Source organism: Bos indicus, chromosome 2 (assembly GCF_029378745.1).
Source record: "Bos indicus isolate NIAB-ARS_2022 breed Sahiwal x Tharparkar chromosome 2, NIAB-ARS_B.indTharparkar_mat_pri_1.0, whole genome shotgun sequence".
In the NCBI taxonomy this organism is placed as follows: Eukaryota; Metazoa; Chordata; class Mammalia; order Artiodactyla; family Bovidae; genus Bos; species Bos indicus.
The window spans coordinates 4,372,076-4,388,555 of record NC_091761.1 but is presented as its reverse complement, the minus strand read 5'-3'; the positions used below and the strand labels follow the sequence as shown (position 1 = coordinate 4,388,555).

General features: G+C 40.4%; 1 protein-coding gene across 12 annotated transcripts in view; it reads right to left on the bottom strand.

Annotated features, from left to right (window-relative positions):
• Window positions 1-16,480, bottom strand: part of SAP130 (Sin3A associated protein 130) — a 100,191-nt gene that overhangs the window by 59,901 nt on the left and 23,810 nt on the right. For 5 of the 12 annotated variants that reach the window (XR_011570206.1, XM_070801581.1, XM_019968880.2 and 2 more), the window contains exons 8-14: window positions 15,366-15,525; window positions 15,121-15,211; window positions 14,812-14,916; window positions 10,244-10,385; window positions 7,968-8,089; window positions 2,613-2,915; window positions 1,629-1,806 (exon numbers count right to left, since the gene is read on the bottom strand). Coding sequence is in view for 11 of the 12 variants with exons in the window: in XM_070801581.1 (XP_070657682.1) it covers window positions 1,629-1,806; window positions 2,613-2,915; window positions 7,968-8,089; window positions 10,244-10,385; window positions 14,812-14,916; window positions 15,121-15,211; window positions 15,366-15,525 (1,101 nt within the window). In the remaining variant the exon portion in view is untranslated. The remainder of the gene's footprint in view (window positions 1-1,628; window positions 1,807-2,612; window positions 2,916-7,967; window positions 8,090-10,243; window positions 10,386-14,811; window positions 14,917-15,120; window positions 15,212-15,365; window positions 15,526-16,480) is intronic. The other 7 variants (XM_070801611.1, XM_019968900.2, XM_070801640.1 and 4 more) reach the window with 3 other exon arrangements.

Here is a 16,480-nt window from a genome sequence, read left to right as displayed (position 1 = left end):
AGATCTCCTCAGTTTTACATTTCAACTTCTCTACTGAGTTTTCAATTTCTGCTCTCACACTTCTAAGTTCAGGACACACTCTTGTTCTCTGACTGTTACCTTTGAGAATCATAGCCTTCCTGTCTGATGGATGCAGGTTTTTTTTGTCCTTTGAAGATGGCACTGACGGTGTCTGTCTCTGTTCATGCTTTCTTAAGTTTTGTTTTTAGTTTTATTCTCTTTGCCTAGCCTTTGCATCTTTCAAACTGTCTTTTTCAGTGGTTTCTATCTTGTATTATTAGAATCCCCAGCAGGCACCTCATATGCTGGGCTGCATGCTCATGATGGAGGAGGACTAAAAAGCTGATGGGATGCTCTGAGCTTGTGGCAGGGTTTGTCTACCTTAAGGGTGACCTGATCCCTGTCTGAAGGGTCCTTAAACCCCTAGTGTAGGTATTTTTAGATCCTTCCCATTGGGCTGATGGGCCCTAGGAGAGTAGAGTCCTCGTCTCAATTTCTCTTTAATTGCCAGGGTTGTGGCAGCCAAATGGGAGAAGTGGACAGGCAGTCTCAACACGCCATGCTGTCCAGGCCATCTAGTCTGCTTCTGGTACAGTGCCCTGTCCCCTGCTGCGCTGGCTGATCCTAGCGGGCCACCTGCAGAGTTCCCCGGGGGGGGGGGGGGGGGGGGGGGGGGGCTGGGGAGGACGCACAGCACAGATCTGTTGTGTGGGCAGACAAGGCAGGGCCCTAACCACTTTTCAGAAGATTTCAGCCGAGCTTCCTTTCACCCTCAGTTCTTCCTGTTTCTGGTTCTTCTGAAGATTTACAATTTAAATGAGGATGGTTCTCAATTGTTCTCTGCAGACTTAACATCCACCATTCTCACTGCTAAGGGAGTGAGTGAGTGCTTGCCTATCTGCTTTCTAGCCTCCAAGTCTTATTGCTGTTGAGTCTTCTCCTATTCTCCCCATCCCTATATATTTATGATCTTTTAAAAAAGCCTCTTTACTAAAAGTTCTGTGGGGTTTTGACAGGAGGAGAAATTAAGAAGAGCATGTTCAATCTGCCATCTTCATTACAGGCTCTGCCTTGCATTTTCCTTGATAAGGTTACTTTATCATGAACAGACTTAGTATTTATTAAAAGACAAAGACTTGGATCTCTGTTTCACAGCAGAGCACGTATCTTCTCGCCGACGACCCACCAACTCAGAAGCTTCTATGACAACACGGAACACTATCTGCTACTAAATCTGACCCTTAATACACTTACTTGGAACACTGCTTGCCTGAAGCTACAATTCATTTAGGATAACGAGGAAAAAACAGACAGCACACATTACTGTGCCTAACTAGATAGGCCCGAAAAATTCAGTACAAGCTAGGGGTTCCAGCATTAAACTCTCAGAACCACAGAGAACTCTCAAAGTAATTAATATGCAACAGATGTTTACAAACTGACACCCAACTGAACCCTGGATTCTTACCATCTTACAGTCTGAGCTCAGTAAGGCTCTACTGAACAACCTGGTCGGCAAGTTATTTTGGCAGAAACTGAGTTTGCTACAGCACTGGATTCGTGCCTACGGTTTATACCAATGATATCCAGAACTAGAGGTGTCATTTGACACTTCTGAGTCTACTCACCCATCTGTGGTAGGTTTCTTTCGGAGTATGCTTGGCCGTGGGGATGAGCCCTGGGCTGGAGCGTTGGTGCTCACGCTCTGGCTGTGAGTCTGCACCACAGTTGTTGCTGCTGGAGCAGCACTGAATGGGTTGCTGATAGGGTTGGCTACAATTGTGGCTCCATCCGCCAACACCACTGCTAGAGGACACAGAGGGGGCAGGAGAGAACAAGGAGAAGAAGGAAACAGAAGTAACATTACTAAAATGTCACACAAGACAAAGAACAATGATTAGACTACCACACTGAAGAGTACCCATGTTAGGACTTTCCAATTTCAAGCAGAGGGATAAGAACAAAAGCAGATGGCAAAATGGGAGAAGTTATAAAGCCTACTGATCAAAAACCACTTTTCTTTGCTCTACAATCATAATTACTAATAAATAAGATACATAAAGTACATACCATACTTCAAGAAATGTTCTCCTATAGATTTTTTGTAAAATATCACCGCTCTCAATTCCTTAAGGGTACTAACATTCCAGTCTATCTTAACTTTATGCTTTACAAACAACTCCAAAAACAATCTTAGGAAATTCCTTGGCTGTCTAGCGGTTAGGACTCTGTGCTTCTAATGCTAGGGCCTGAATTCAATCCCTGGTTGAAGAACTAGATCCCACAAGCTACGCAGTGACCCAAAAAAATTAAAATGAAAAAGAAAATCCTAAAATGGAATGTAAATACTACCTTTGTAAGGGTGAATGTACCCTCTCAACTAAGAGCACTTCTCCCCCCATGCAAATGCGTATTAAGCTATTTACATATGTAGTTTCTAATGCTTACAATGATCCTGACAGGTAAGTTCTAAGCAACTCACATTCCAAAGAGGAAACTAAGATTTAGTGAGGTTACTTGAGACCACAAAACCAGCAAGTGGCAGAACCATGATATAAACCCTATGTATCTTTTCTCTCCATACCAAATTCCATGTAAAAAATTAAAAGTACCTGAAGTCTTTCCCTCCGGCTGAGGCTGCTGGGTCCCTATTGGTGCAGGCTGAAGTCCTTGGGTGCTGATGGGGGTTGCTGAGTGAATTCCCTGTGTCCCGATGGGGGCTGGCTGGATCCCCGGGGTGCCAATGGGGGCTGGCTGGATCCCCTGTGTACTGATGGGGGCTGGCTGGATCCCTTGGATATGTCGAGCGTGAGATGCATCCACTGTCATCAACTGCATGGGGTTCAGGTGGACTGTGGATGCCACCCCTACTCCAGTCTGAGCTGTGATAGCAGAGTTTGGAGCCTGAGCTGAAACTACAAATGATGCAGAAAGTGACAAGAATGTTAGCTCTGATCGACCTAAGGAGAAAAACACTCAAATCAAAACAATTTTTCCACGTTCAAGATCTAAACTCTCAATTAAAAAAAAAGTGCTATATAAATCTCTAAACACTGACGTTTTCTCCACCTTACTTTCTATTAATTTGAGATGATCTTTCTATAGAAATAGCATTAAAATGAGAAAAAAGCAATCATTTATTAAAAGCCAAATGTGAGCCAGGCAACTATGTGAATAATTAATACAAACTTTTGCGATCTATCCATGCCTCCTAGTCAAGAATCTTTGCTTTAATTGATAGAAGAACCACTATCAGAGGAATTTCTGAAATATAGTAGTTATTAATTTTAAATTCTAAAATATGCACTTAAGAGAACAATCAACCTGTCCTTTTTCAATCATCTACTGTGTACATTAAAAACTGACTCAACAACAAAACTGAAAACACAAACATTCCCAGGAAGAAACAAAAAAAGAAGAGATTTCTCACTATTTGTGGAAAGAAAACAAACAAAAGACTTTTCTTCTCAGAAAACAAATCTGGAAAAAGATATATGTATCTTCCATGTTCCCTGCAGCATTACTCACAATAGCCAAGATATGGAAACAAGCCATGTCCACTAGTGGATGAGTACATCAAGAAGATATGGTATATACACACACTATGGAGTATTACTCAGCTATTAAAAAGGAAAAAAATCTGAAATACTGCTATTTGTGACAATATGAATGAATCACAAAGGTATTATGCTTAGTGAAGTCAGTCACACAGAGAATGACAAACATCATCTGATCTCACATACATATGGAATCTAAAATGCAGAAAATCACAAACTGAGCCCCTGGATAGGGAAAACAGACCAGTGGTGCCAGAGGCAAGGGCAGAGGGCAGGTGAGACAGGCTAAAGTAGTGAGAAGGCACGAATTTCCAGTTAAAGACATTAAGTTATGGGGATATTATGCACAGCATAATGATTATAGTTAAATATACAGTATTGTAAATCTGGAAGTTCCTAAGAGTAGATCTTAAAAAGTTCTCATCACAAGAAAAAAACCAATCTGGAACTGTATAGTGACAGATGCCAGCTAGACCTGTGGTGATTATTCTGCAATATAGATAAGTAATGAATCATTATGCTGTACATGTGAAACTAAGGTATGTCAATTACATCTCAATTTTGGAATTTTAGAATTTCTTGGCAGAAAAGCTACAACAAATCTAGACAGCATATTAGAAAGCAGAGACAACACTTTGCTGACAAAGGTCCATCTAGTCAAAGCTGTGGTTTTTCCAGTAGACATGTACAGATGTGAGAGTTGGACCATAAAGAAGGCTGAGTTCCGAAGAATTGATGCTTTGAAACTGGTGTTGGAAAAGACTCTTGAGAGTCCCTTTGACAGCAAGGAGATCAAACCAGTCCATCCTAATGGAAATCAATCCTGAATATTCACTGGAAGGACTGACGCTGAAGCTCTAATACTCTGGCCTCCTGATGTGAAGAGCTGACTCACTGGAAAAGACCCTGATATTAGGAAAGATTGAGGGAAGGCAGAGAAGGGGATGATAGAGGATGAGATTGTTGGATGGCTCAATGGACATGAGTTTGAGCAAATTCTGGGCAATAGTGAAGGCCAGGGAAGCATGGCATGGCAGTCCATGGGGTGGCAAAGTGTCAGACACGATTTAGTGACTGAACAACAAATACTTCAATTTTAATAATATAATTAAAAATGTTTTATAAATGACAAATAAAAAGGTAAATTATTATTATGCATTAAGAATAATGAAGTGATAGAACATGTAAACTTAGAAGTCACTGTTATAGTACCATTCTTCCTTTGTAGAATACACACATACACAATTTCCAGAGCATTACAGTTTCTTCCTGAGAAGTGTACCCATGTTATTTCTGTTACACAATAGTTCTTTGGTCATTTGCCTGCTGTAGAACCTGTAGTCTAGTTACTACTACAAGCCTTTTTAAGACCCAATCTTATTTCACACTTTATATTCTCACCCACACCATGTGTGCGTGCGTGCTCAGTCGTGTTCGACTCTCTGCGACCCTATGGGCTATAGCCTGTGACCCTATGGGCTATAGCCTGTCAGGCTCCTCTAATCATGGGTTTCTCCAGGAAAGAATACTGGAGTGGGCTGCCATTTTTCCTCCTCCAGGGGATCTTCCCAACTCAGGGATTGATCCTGTGTCTCCTGCATGGGCATTAAGGTTCTTCAGTACTGAGCGAGATCTAATCTTATTCCACACTTTGCATTCTTACTCACACTATGCTTCCACCAAAACAAAACCACTCTGGTTTTTCAAGCACATATTTTAGTTAATACTTTATTCACAGACAGAAATGTGCTTTTCTCCATCCTACCATGGCTCTGCCCTATCCATTCTGAAAGATGCTTCCCAAATGTCATTTCTTTTAGGAAATCATTCCTGACCTCCAACCCGACCTTCTCAAGTAGAAGTAACCTCTTACCTCAGAAACAGCGTGGCTTTGCTCAAGTCTCTCTTGTGAGCTTGAGCATATTACAGTATCTTTTCACATCTCATCTCCTTACTAGACTCTCAGCTTGTTGAAAGCAACATCTGTTTATAAGTCAATTTTAAAACAGAGCTAGCATAGGATCTTACATAGAATTTCAATAAATATTTGTGGAATTAATAAATGCATGAATGAATAAACGAATGAATGAAATTCACCTCTACAACAAGTGAATTTTCAGGAACAATATGAGAGGGATCAATTCCTTGCAAAATATATAGATTATATACCTACAGTCACACACATATATATACAGTTACATATATGTGCCGTCACTTCAATCATGTCCTAATCTTTGCAACCCTACGCACTGTAGCCCTCCAGGCTCCTCAATCCATGGGATTCTCCAGGTAAAAATACTGGAGTGGGTTGCCATACCCTCCTTCAGGGGATCTTCCCAGCCCAGGGACTGAACCTGATCTCTGGCATTGCAGGCAGATTCTTTACCACTGAGCCACTGGGGAAGCCCTATAGTTACATATAGTTATATATCTAGACTTATATATTCATCTTTCCACCTAACTTATAATAGACCAAAAAGATCTCATCTGTAAAAGCAACCAAGACCACGAACAACTGTTCTAATTACTATAAACTATACAGTAAAGTGATCCATATTTGGCAAGATCAGAGGCTATTATATACAAATTTTCCTGTTCTGTTCTTGACTTAAAAATATCTGTTTTAAAATAAGCTAATAAATTCATGATCCTTGAAAACAGGATACTGTCAGCTGGTTTCTAAATGACTTATTCATCTGTGTCCATCCATGTGCAGACTTACACGTTTGACAAATACTACACTACCTCGCATCTGCACCAACAAGGATGGTTTGATCCTGGAAGAAACAAAGTACTGATTGTGCTATTTATTTTTCTGTGTTAGTGTCCATCAAGGCTACCACAGGGGTGAAAAAAGAATAATGTAGACACAGATGACTGGCAGGTTCCCCAATACTTCAGACAGTGTTCTTATGAAGGATTTTTACAATAAAAGTTTATACATAAGTGATAGTGTCTGCATAGTCAGCTCTAGCTCAAGAGAGCCTGCATGCTCTTTTCAGTTGGTTAGCATTCAGAGAAATATATAGTGGTCATGAATGATTGATGCCTTCTCCAGAAACGTGAAACAACCACACTGTTAGGGAAGTATCAATGGGCTGAGCTAGTGGATGAAGGAAGGAACCTGAAGGCAAGTGATATTACTGATAAAGAGACTCAAAGTTTTCAGCAATCAGTGTAACACACAGACATGCTTCTACAATACTTTTAGCATTCCACTTGTGGCAACAATCAATTAAACAAGATTTTACTTTATAAGATTGCTAATAAAGAACAGTCATGAATTCCTTTTAAAAAGAAAATTTTTAAAAACAAACATTTCCTCCCCCACCCTCAGCAAAAAAAAAAAAAAATCAAAGCACACACACAAAAAATGTAGAGGTGGAGGAACCTGTTTTCAAAGCTGTTTAAACATCACAGTGTTTGAAAGCTTTAGATTAGCGCTGTCCAACAAAAATATAAGTAATACACGCAATTTTAGATTTTCCAGTAGCCACATTAATAAAATATAGGCCAAATTAATTTTTATGACACATCTCGTTTAACTCAATATGTCCAAAAAATGATAATTTTAAAATAACAATCTTACTAAGAGTTATTAGTAACGTGTTATAAATTCTCTTTTCCATGTGTTTTCAAAATTCAGGGTATATTTTACTCTCAAATCACATTTCAATTCAGAGACTAAATTTTTATCAGAAATACTTGATTTCTATTTTGATTCCATAAAATCAACAATTTTGCAAAAAGTAGCTTCATACTGCTAAGTTGTTCCAAACATATTTGAAATTTCTCTCATTTTAATTTAAAACAAAAAATTCAGTTCTTCATTTATGCCAGGTCGGCTTCAAATGCCCAAGGGCCACAGGCGGCCCTGGCTGCAGCCCCAGAGGCACATGAGAAGGACAACGGCCATAGTCTGACAACCTGGCTTTCTCAGGCCTAAAGTGAGCAGAGGGTCTCACGGCAAAAGATTATACAAACCTTGCAGTTTAAGCATTGTTTACTTTGGATTGGCAAAAAGAACGCTATTAACAAGACTGGATGGTGAATGTTGAGCATAACTGGGCTAACATTAAAAATACAACAAATAACCCATGAAATAGATGACCCATAAGAGTACAGCTTTATTCATTTTTAACTGCACTACCATTTTAAGGGATAACAAAACTTACCATAATTATCCTCAGGGTGGGATAAAATCATGCTAATATCACTAATAAGTAACAACCTTTTACAGTCATAGAAATAGTGATTTACAACCTTAAAGCTTTAGATTTCAGCCTTATCTGACTCTGAAAATTGAAGCTAGAATCATTAAATTCATACTAGTAATACCCACTGATCAATTTCTATCTCATTGCTTGCAAAAACTAAAATGTTAAGTCACCGTAACAGTGGGGTTCATACCTGGATACTGTCGAATGGTGGACACAGAGCTGGTGATTGGGGTGTAGGTGTGAGCAGCCAGTGGGTATGCAGAAGGTGGGTACGTTGGGAGAAAGTACTGGAACTGAACAGGAACAGATGGTCTACAGACGGAACACAGATAATATGAACCAAAATGGTCTACTTCCTTCTTTCCCTTCAAATGGTCCTGTTGCCTACAAACTCTTCATACTTTTAACTGCCTTACCAACATTTCTCAAGTTGTGTCCCAAACAATTATATCAAAGGACACAGACCTAGAGAAAGTAGTATTTTAACATTGATGGACCTAGAGATTATCAATATTAAGTGAAGCAAGTCAGAGAAGACCAATGTCATATATCATCGATATCTGGGATCTAAAATGATACAAAGGAGCAAAACAGAAACAGGCTCACAGAGGCAGAAAACAAACCTGTGGTTACAAAAGGGGCAAGGGGTGAGGAGATGTAAACTGGGAGTTTGGCATTAGCAGATACCAACTACTATATACAAAATAAACAACATGGCCTTACTATGCAGTGTAGGGAAACATATTCAGTATTCTATAATAAACCATAATGGAAAATATGGGAAAAAATGTATACATACACATATAACTGAATCACTTTGCTATATACCAGAAACTAACACAACACCGTAAATCAACCATACCTTGATAAAAACAAACAAAATATCCCCAAGCTGATAAGCGTTTCTAGGGGTGGGATGGGGAGGGAGGTGGGAGGGAGGTTCAAGAGGGAGGGGACATATGTATGCCTATGGCTGATACATGCTGATGTTTGCTGGAAACCAACACAATATTGTAAAGCAATTATCCTTCAACTAAAAATACAAAAATTTAAAATATAAAAAAATAAGCATTTCTATACACCATAATAATCAAACACGAGTATTTAAAAAGGATCCAATCATGAAATCACTGCATACACACTCTGCCTGGTTTTCACTGTGAGGCAGGAGACGTGAACCACAAATACAGAACGTGGGAGGCAGTGGGGTTGAACCAGAGGCACCCGGATGCACTCGTGTTAAAAATGCTATCTACTTCCTACCTCTCCTGCTAAAGGGCCTAGAAGAAATGACAATCCAGTCAAGATAAACAGATCTAATGCCTAGATTTTGGTTCTAAATGATGAAAAGGAATCAGGGCTCAGAGAGATCAAGTTCAAGAGGAGCTACAAGTATTTTGTTGTGGTGAGAAGTAAGGAAGGGCTAGAATGACCAGGACAGTAAAACCCACAGGAACTAGTCCGAAGGGGCTCCCAAGGACCAACCTGGAGACAATTTGAGTATTAATACAGGTGACAGTAATGGATTATAGTTATGATAAACAAAACCAAGTCCATGAGCCCATGTGGATTTTTAAAAAATAAAATACAAAACAAAAGAAATAAATGAGGATTGATAAAATTTCTCTACATGAGGATGCCAATCGATAAACATAAAGGAAATGATAGAAAAAAAAATCACTATCTTGCAACCATCATATTGCAAGCATCAACACATCCAGCCAATAATCAACAGAAGCAAAGACTACCGTGTAAAAGTTTACTGGGGAGTAGGATGTCTATAGTCTCAAGGTATTTCCACACAAATTAGTTATTTACAAAGAAGAAAGATATACCTTTACAGTAGAAAAATCTGACAAACATCAACTTCATGAAACAGTGTTGACACAACCAATAATGGGAGAACAGGAGAGCATGAGCCCTGTGGTATACAGCAACGAGAAGAGCTTATCCCCTAACGGCATTCAGCCCCAAACGCACAGGCTGAATCTAACTATGCGGAACAATCCAACAAGCGCAAACTGAAGAATATTCTGCAAAAACAACTAGCCAATCCATACTCTTCTAAAATGTCAATGTATGAAAGAGACTGGAATGCTAAAGGATCATTTCCGATGCCCATACTGTGGTTAAATAAGAACAGTTTTGTTCTCTGGAGGAAAATGGGAAATTACACTTAGGTATAAAAGGGTCATGATGCTGTCACCCTTACATTCAAAATGGCTCAAAATAAATTAAACCGAGAAATACACAAGGCAAAAAAAACAACGATACTAGAACATTCATCAGAAGGAGAATGAGTAAATACAGCACAGCTTCATTCATAAAATTAAAGAAATCATATACTGTATTGGATTTTCAGGGGTAAATTTGAAAATAAGGAAATATATGCCATATTTGTGGGATAATTTGTTTTACTGAAAAATCAAAACAATTGGTGACATGATGGGGTACATTCCCTCCTACCTATTATCACTGCGGGTTTCCATGGCCACAGGATTTGGAGAGGCTCGATGTCCTGAAATGGGAATCAGGCTACTCCTCTCTGCAGGGTAGTCAGGCTGGATCCGAGGAGACGTGTGTGTGATTTGCTGAGGCACCACCTTAGCTACAAAAAAGTATCATCCAATTACATTACTGCTCAAATGCTTCTACTGGCATGCTGAAACATTCTCGGTCAGGAACAATCTTAAGAATGCAAATGTTAATAAGAAGCCTAGATATTTAATCAAAATAAAAAATGAAAAGATGAGTACCTATGGGTTCAACTGAATTATTTCAATCTGATAATACACTGATACATTCACAACTGTTACTTGTCAAAGCAGGGTTCAATATTAATCAGATCAGATCAGATCAGTCGCTCAGTCGTGTCCGACTCTTTGCGACCCCATGAATTGCAGCATGCCAGGCCTCCCTGTCCATCACCAACTCCTGGAGTTCACTCAGACTCACATCCATCGAGTCAGTGATGCCATCCAGCCATCTCATCCTCTGTCATCCCCTTCTCCTCCTGCCCCTAATACCTCCCAGCATCAGAGTCTTTTCCAATGAGTCAACTCTTCACATGAGGTGGCCAAAGTACTGGAGTTTCAGCTTTAGCATCATTCCTTCCAAAGAAATCCCAGGGCTGATCTCCTTCAGAATCGACTGGTTGGATCTCCTTGCAGTCCAAGGGACCCTCAAGAGTCTTCTCCAACACCACAGTTCAAAAGCATCAATTCTTCGGCACTCAGCCTTCTTCACAGTCCAACTCTCACATCCATACATGACCACAGGAAAAACCATAGCCTTGACTAGACGAACCTTTGTTGGCAAAGTAATGTCTCTGCTTTTGAATATGCTATCTGGTTGGTCATAACTTTCCTTCCAAGGAGTAAGCGTCTTTTAATTTCATGGCTGCAGTCACCATCTGTAGTGATTTTGGAGCCCAGAAATATTAATACTTTATTACAAACATCAGCAAGCGGGCCCTTTCCCCCTGACTTGGCTTCCTGGAAACTTTTTTTTTTTAAAGGAGAAGACTTAAAAAAAAAAAAAAGTGAATACAGAAATGGCAAATACTTTTGATTCTTCTCCAGGGCCCTTAACCAATTAGTAATAATGTAGCTAATTAGTAATGAGATTATTTCAAGCTCAGTTTTCTCATCTATGAGGAAGTCTTCTTTAGATGACCACTTTATTTTTAAAGTCTCTTGAGTGTCCTGTGATTTTGCATATTTTATGGCAAAAATAAAAATAATAGTTTTCAAATTTAATTCCACCTGTATAAAGACCCAACCACAGCAATGACAGGCACACTAACAGCGGAGACTGGGCTGGCATCAGCACATCACCCAAAGAACAGCACACTGAGCACCAGCTCCCCACCCCCGCACCCATGCCCAACTAGCTTCCAAGGAAGGCAGCTGGGGAGTCTCTGCAGGAAGACGGTGGGATGCCCAAGTTCACCACTGAGGATGGCCCTGATGTCTAATGCAGACAGAAGTTGGCACGATGCGCTTTTCATCAGTAGTAAGTAGAGTCTGTGCTGAGTAAAAAGCAATTAAGCCTTGTTTTGTCAGTATGCCCATAAAAGGGAGGAGAAAAAATAATGCTTCCAATAGGGAAGTACCTGTCATTTGGTAGAGTAGCTAAGCAGAGGTTGGTTACCACAAACACACACATGAAAAATATTTTTACTTTTTCCTAATTAAAAATGTCTTCAATTATTTAAAAAAAAAAAAAAAAAAAGAAAAACCCTTTAGGAAAATCACAATGCAGAATTCATAAATTGGGGCTATTTTCAAAGATGATTCCTGTTTTCTGAACACCATGATCACCTAATCTGAGACGACTGTCATGTGTAGAGAAAAATAAGGATGTCATTCCACTGGAAACAGGCATTTATGGCAGGAAGGAACCCTATGCTTACGGTTAATCAGACTTTTTCCCCTGATCCAATACTTTCCTAGTAATAACAATGGCTGAATCCAATACTTAATCTCAAGAAAGCAAGTGACACAGAAAACACTCAGGTGGCTTTAATACACCTCTTATGCCCCTAACTTGAAAATCAATACTCCAAGGGTTCTTATCAGGTATCCCTTCTGAATCGAGACACTTCTATACAGGGATCCTATTATGATGTAACAAATATTTGGATTATTACACAAGAGGAAAACAAAACTAGAGCAAAAATCCTGATGGAACTTAGACAAAATCACATTAAGTGGCAGATGTTTAAATCTGTTTGGACACGTCTGTCAAATGATTTTCATATCTAGAATTTAGTAAATGGTGAAACATCGAAGATAAATGAGCTAGAGAATATAACCACAGACTACAGTTAGAGAATGTAACTGCAAATACTCAGAAGAGGCAGAATTGGTAGGTTCAGCCAAATGAATGAAATTTGTCTCCTAGTACTTTTGGTGAGTTTACTTCCACAATATTACTCTTAGGAAGATAGAGTGACATTAATAAAAACTGATCTCTAAATAATTCTTCACAGAGAGGGTTCAAGACACAACCAGAGAGCCCCTCCAGGGTACACAGCTCCTCTTTACTGGTCTGATTTTCTTCATAGCTACACATTCCCCAGTGAGACTCTCGACTATAAAATGAAAAGAAAGGGCTTGGCTCTGACTTTATACAGTGCTGAGGATGACTGATGACACTGTTAGGTGCAGCCAGAAAATAATCTGAAATGGCAACATGGAACAGTCAGCGATCTTCTTCAACATAAGCGCTTTAATGCTAGATACGCCACCCCCAAACTTCACAGAAGTGATGTTAAATTCAGAGGGGTGGGAAAGAAGTTTGGGCTCTCTAATGCCAAGCCACAGTGAGCAGGAGCGTGAGAAAGACCACAGTATCCTCTCGCTAAGAGCGTGCTGTGGGGCTGAGCACCAGTTTAGGGGCTGGCACTCTGGCTTCTCTGAAAAACGGAGCAAGTTTCCTGGGTCCTACCGATATTCTGGAAATGTGCCCTCAAAGTTTGCTACGAGGGCTGTGGAAGCTCTAGCCTGTCACATGCACAAAGGAAGGACGCGGGGAGGGAGGGCCAACCTCAGAGCTGGGACACAGCAGGCTAGGGAGTCACACTTGTGTGTCTGGTCACCAGGTCTCTACTTTGAAAAGCACAGCATGTTATAAATACAGCAGCTGTCTCGTATCTTTAGGAGTGAAGGAAGTAAGACGGCACACTCACTGTTACAGAACCAGGGCACAGTCAACACTACCAACCTGAAACCTGTGACTTGTGGGTTAAAGAGGGGCGTGTTCTGCCGCACACACCACAGTTTCTGCTTTGGAAGCTCTGAAGTGAGCTATCAGCTCTGGGGACCGGTGTTGGCAACTCGCGGGCCAAACCTTGCTGTTGCCTGTTTTGGCCCATGAACGAACAATGGGTCTACAGTTTTAAACGGTTGGGGGAAAATTAAACAGAAGAATATTTTGTGACAGGTGAAAATGATATGATATTCAAATTTCCATGCCCATTAAACGTCTTACTGAAACACAACCACACTCTTTTGTTTACCTAGGTGGCTTAGACGGTAAAGCGTCTGCCTGCAATGTGGGAGACCCGGGTTCGATTTCTGGGTCAGGAAGATCCCCTGGAGAAGGAAATGGCAATCCACTCCAGCACTCTTGCCTGGAAAACCCCATGGACGGAGGAGCCTGATAGGCTACAGTCCATGGGGTGGCAAAGAATCGGATACGACTGAGCGACTTCACTTTCACTTGTCTATAGCTAGGTGGCTGTACACACCTATGAGGCCTGCAGAACCTGAGGCATTTATGATCTGGCCCTATGGAAAAAGCCTGCCAATCTCTTCTCTCCATCACTCAAGTCTGGCTGCCAAAACCTTAACAGATGTTTTTCCTGGCCACACTGAATGGCTTACAGGATCTTTATTTCCTGACCAGGGATCCAACCCAAGCCCTGAGAGTGAAAGTGCTGAGTCCTAACCACGAGACCACCAGGGAAATCGCTCAAAGATTCTTAATAATGAAAATATACACATATTTAAAGGGGGAATAAACAAAGCCTGGAAGGAATTTTAGGGTGGTCATGAAGTACTCTGGGTGTCACTCAAGACAAGAATCTTGGGGAAGTGACTTGAGGTTTACCATTCTTCCCACTGTTGCATCACCCAGAGATTTTCCCCGAACAACCTATTAGTGTACAAGTTCCTTCCATTCCTGATTTTTGCTTCTTTCTTGCTTTTCCTATTGTTCCTCTCAAACTTTTACCAGTGAAGTTAATTTATTTTTTAAAAGGTACACATAGAAGAGGCAAAGTTTGATGAGGAAGTCCACAGTGGAGTTAAAATAGTTTATTTTGAGCTCTCAAAGACTGTTACCTTTTCTTGCTCTATCATCAAAATGCCAAATCTGTATGTCAAATAATATTCAAAGTTAAAAGTCAGCGTTGCTTTGAAAATTAACAATAAAAAAAAAAGTCAACACTAACCATCTATATGAAGACCCAGTCAGATGGACTGAAAAATTCCTTGTAAGCGTCTGTCTGCACATTGCATGACACTTACCAACTGGTATGTTTGAGGTGGTCACGGCAGTAGCATGTGACGAATGTGAAGGCATTGTCATGGTAACAATTGTACTTGTTGGAGCTTGTGTGTGTGATACTGATCCTGGAACAAGAGAGAAAGGGAAATTCTTCAACAATGGCCTCTGTGCATTTATTACATACTCTCAAAATCCCAAGATTTTGGGAAAAGTTAAGAGAATTTTTCTAGCCTAATTCTCATTCTCTGCCTGAAACTGAGAAGTAAAAATGGAACCCACAACTTATGCCTCCTCCTTACCTGGCAGAAAGAGCAGGGTTGCTGACTTACCGGCCGTGGTTGCAGAAGGAATGGTGTTGGTTGCCAAAATAGGAGCTACTGTTGCTGCAGCCACTGGTGTGCCAGTACTGAAGATCGTTTTCTGTGTGTGGAACAGCCCACAACACAATTATAAACAAGAACTTCTCCCACTCAATCTCCTTTAAAAGCAACCATTCCCTTCAATATTGCCAGGCTTTAAGCCAGACTTGCACAATTCTGGTTTTAACCCACAGAGTATACAGATGGCTCTTCACCTCTGGTTTTACCTGCGCCATGGTATGCAGCTGCTGTTTTGGTGTTCCCAGCGCAGGGTGAGATGGCAGTGTGATTCTTGTTGTCACATCCCGTGACTGGGCAGGACGCTGAATACTAATTGCTGCAGACGGTGGATGCTGGAGAGACAGAGTTGGCCGACTGGGAAGACAGAAAAGACATGACAATCTATGACTTTTCTCCAGACATAATGCAGGCAGTCTTGTAAGATCAGTCAGAGTTTTACTTTTTCACATGTCTATGAAGTCCACAGGTGAACCAATAAACTTAACTGTCCATCGATTTTCTCTCTTTAAACTGCCATAACCTTTCATCTGGAAAGGTATCAAGATGTGTGCGATCTAAGTCGCTTCAGTCGTGTCCGACTTTTTGCAATGCTATAGACTGTAGCCCGCCAGGCTCCTCCGTCCATGGGACTCTCCAGGCTAGAATACTGCACTCAGTTGCCATGCCCTCCCTCCAGGGGATCTTCCCCCTCCCAGTAACCAAACCCATATCTTTTATGTCTCCTGCACTGGCAGGTGGGTTCTTTACCACTACCACCACCTGGGAAGCCCACGAACCAAATAAATTAATCCTTAATCATCTGAGTATCTTCAACATTAATAATCAACACTCTCTGACAATCTCGAGCAAGTATTATTATAATAAACACACTTCACTCTGTGAACAAAGTGAAGATAAGGTTCTAACTGTTATGAGAGAAGATTACAGAAAACCCTGATTAAAAGTTTAACCTTGATCCCTGAAGCACTTCTTTCTTCCCCCAGTTTTATATCATCCCTTACCACATGATAAAGTTACAGTTATGAATACCTAATTGAAAAGGATATCAACACAGACAGCATGTCAAATTAAGTGGCAGCAAGCTACTGAAATTACAAAAATGGTAAGATAATTGAAGCTGAATTCCAATTAGAGAGAGGGAGAATGGGCTATTTAATAAATGATGCTGGGAAGACTATGTAGTCATTTGAAAAAAATAAGACTGAATCCCTACCTTCACACAATACACCAGGATAAATACGAAAATAATGAAAGGTTTAATGGAAAAAAAACATACACATGAAAAAAATATAGAATTTTTTTATAGCCT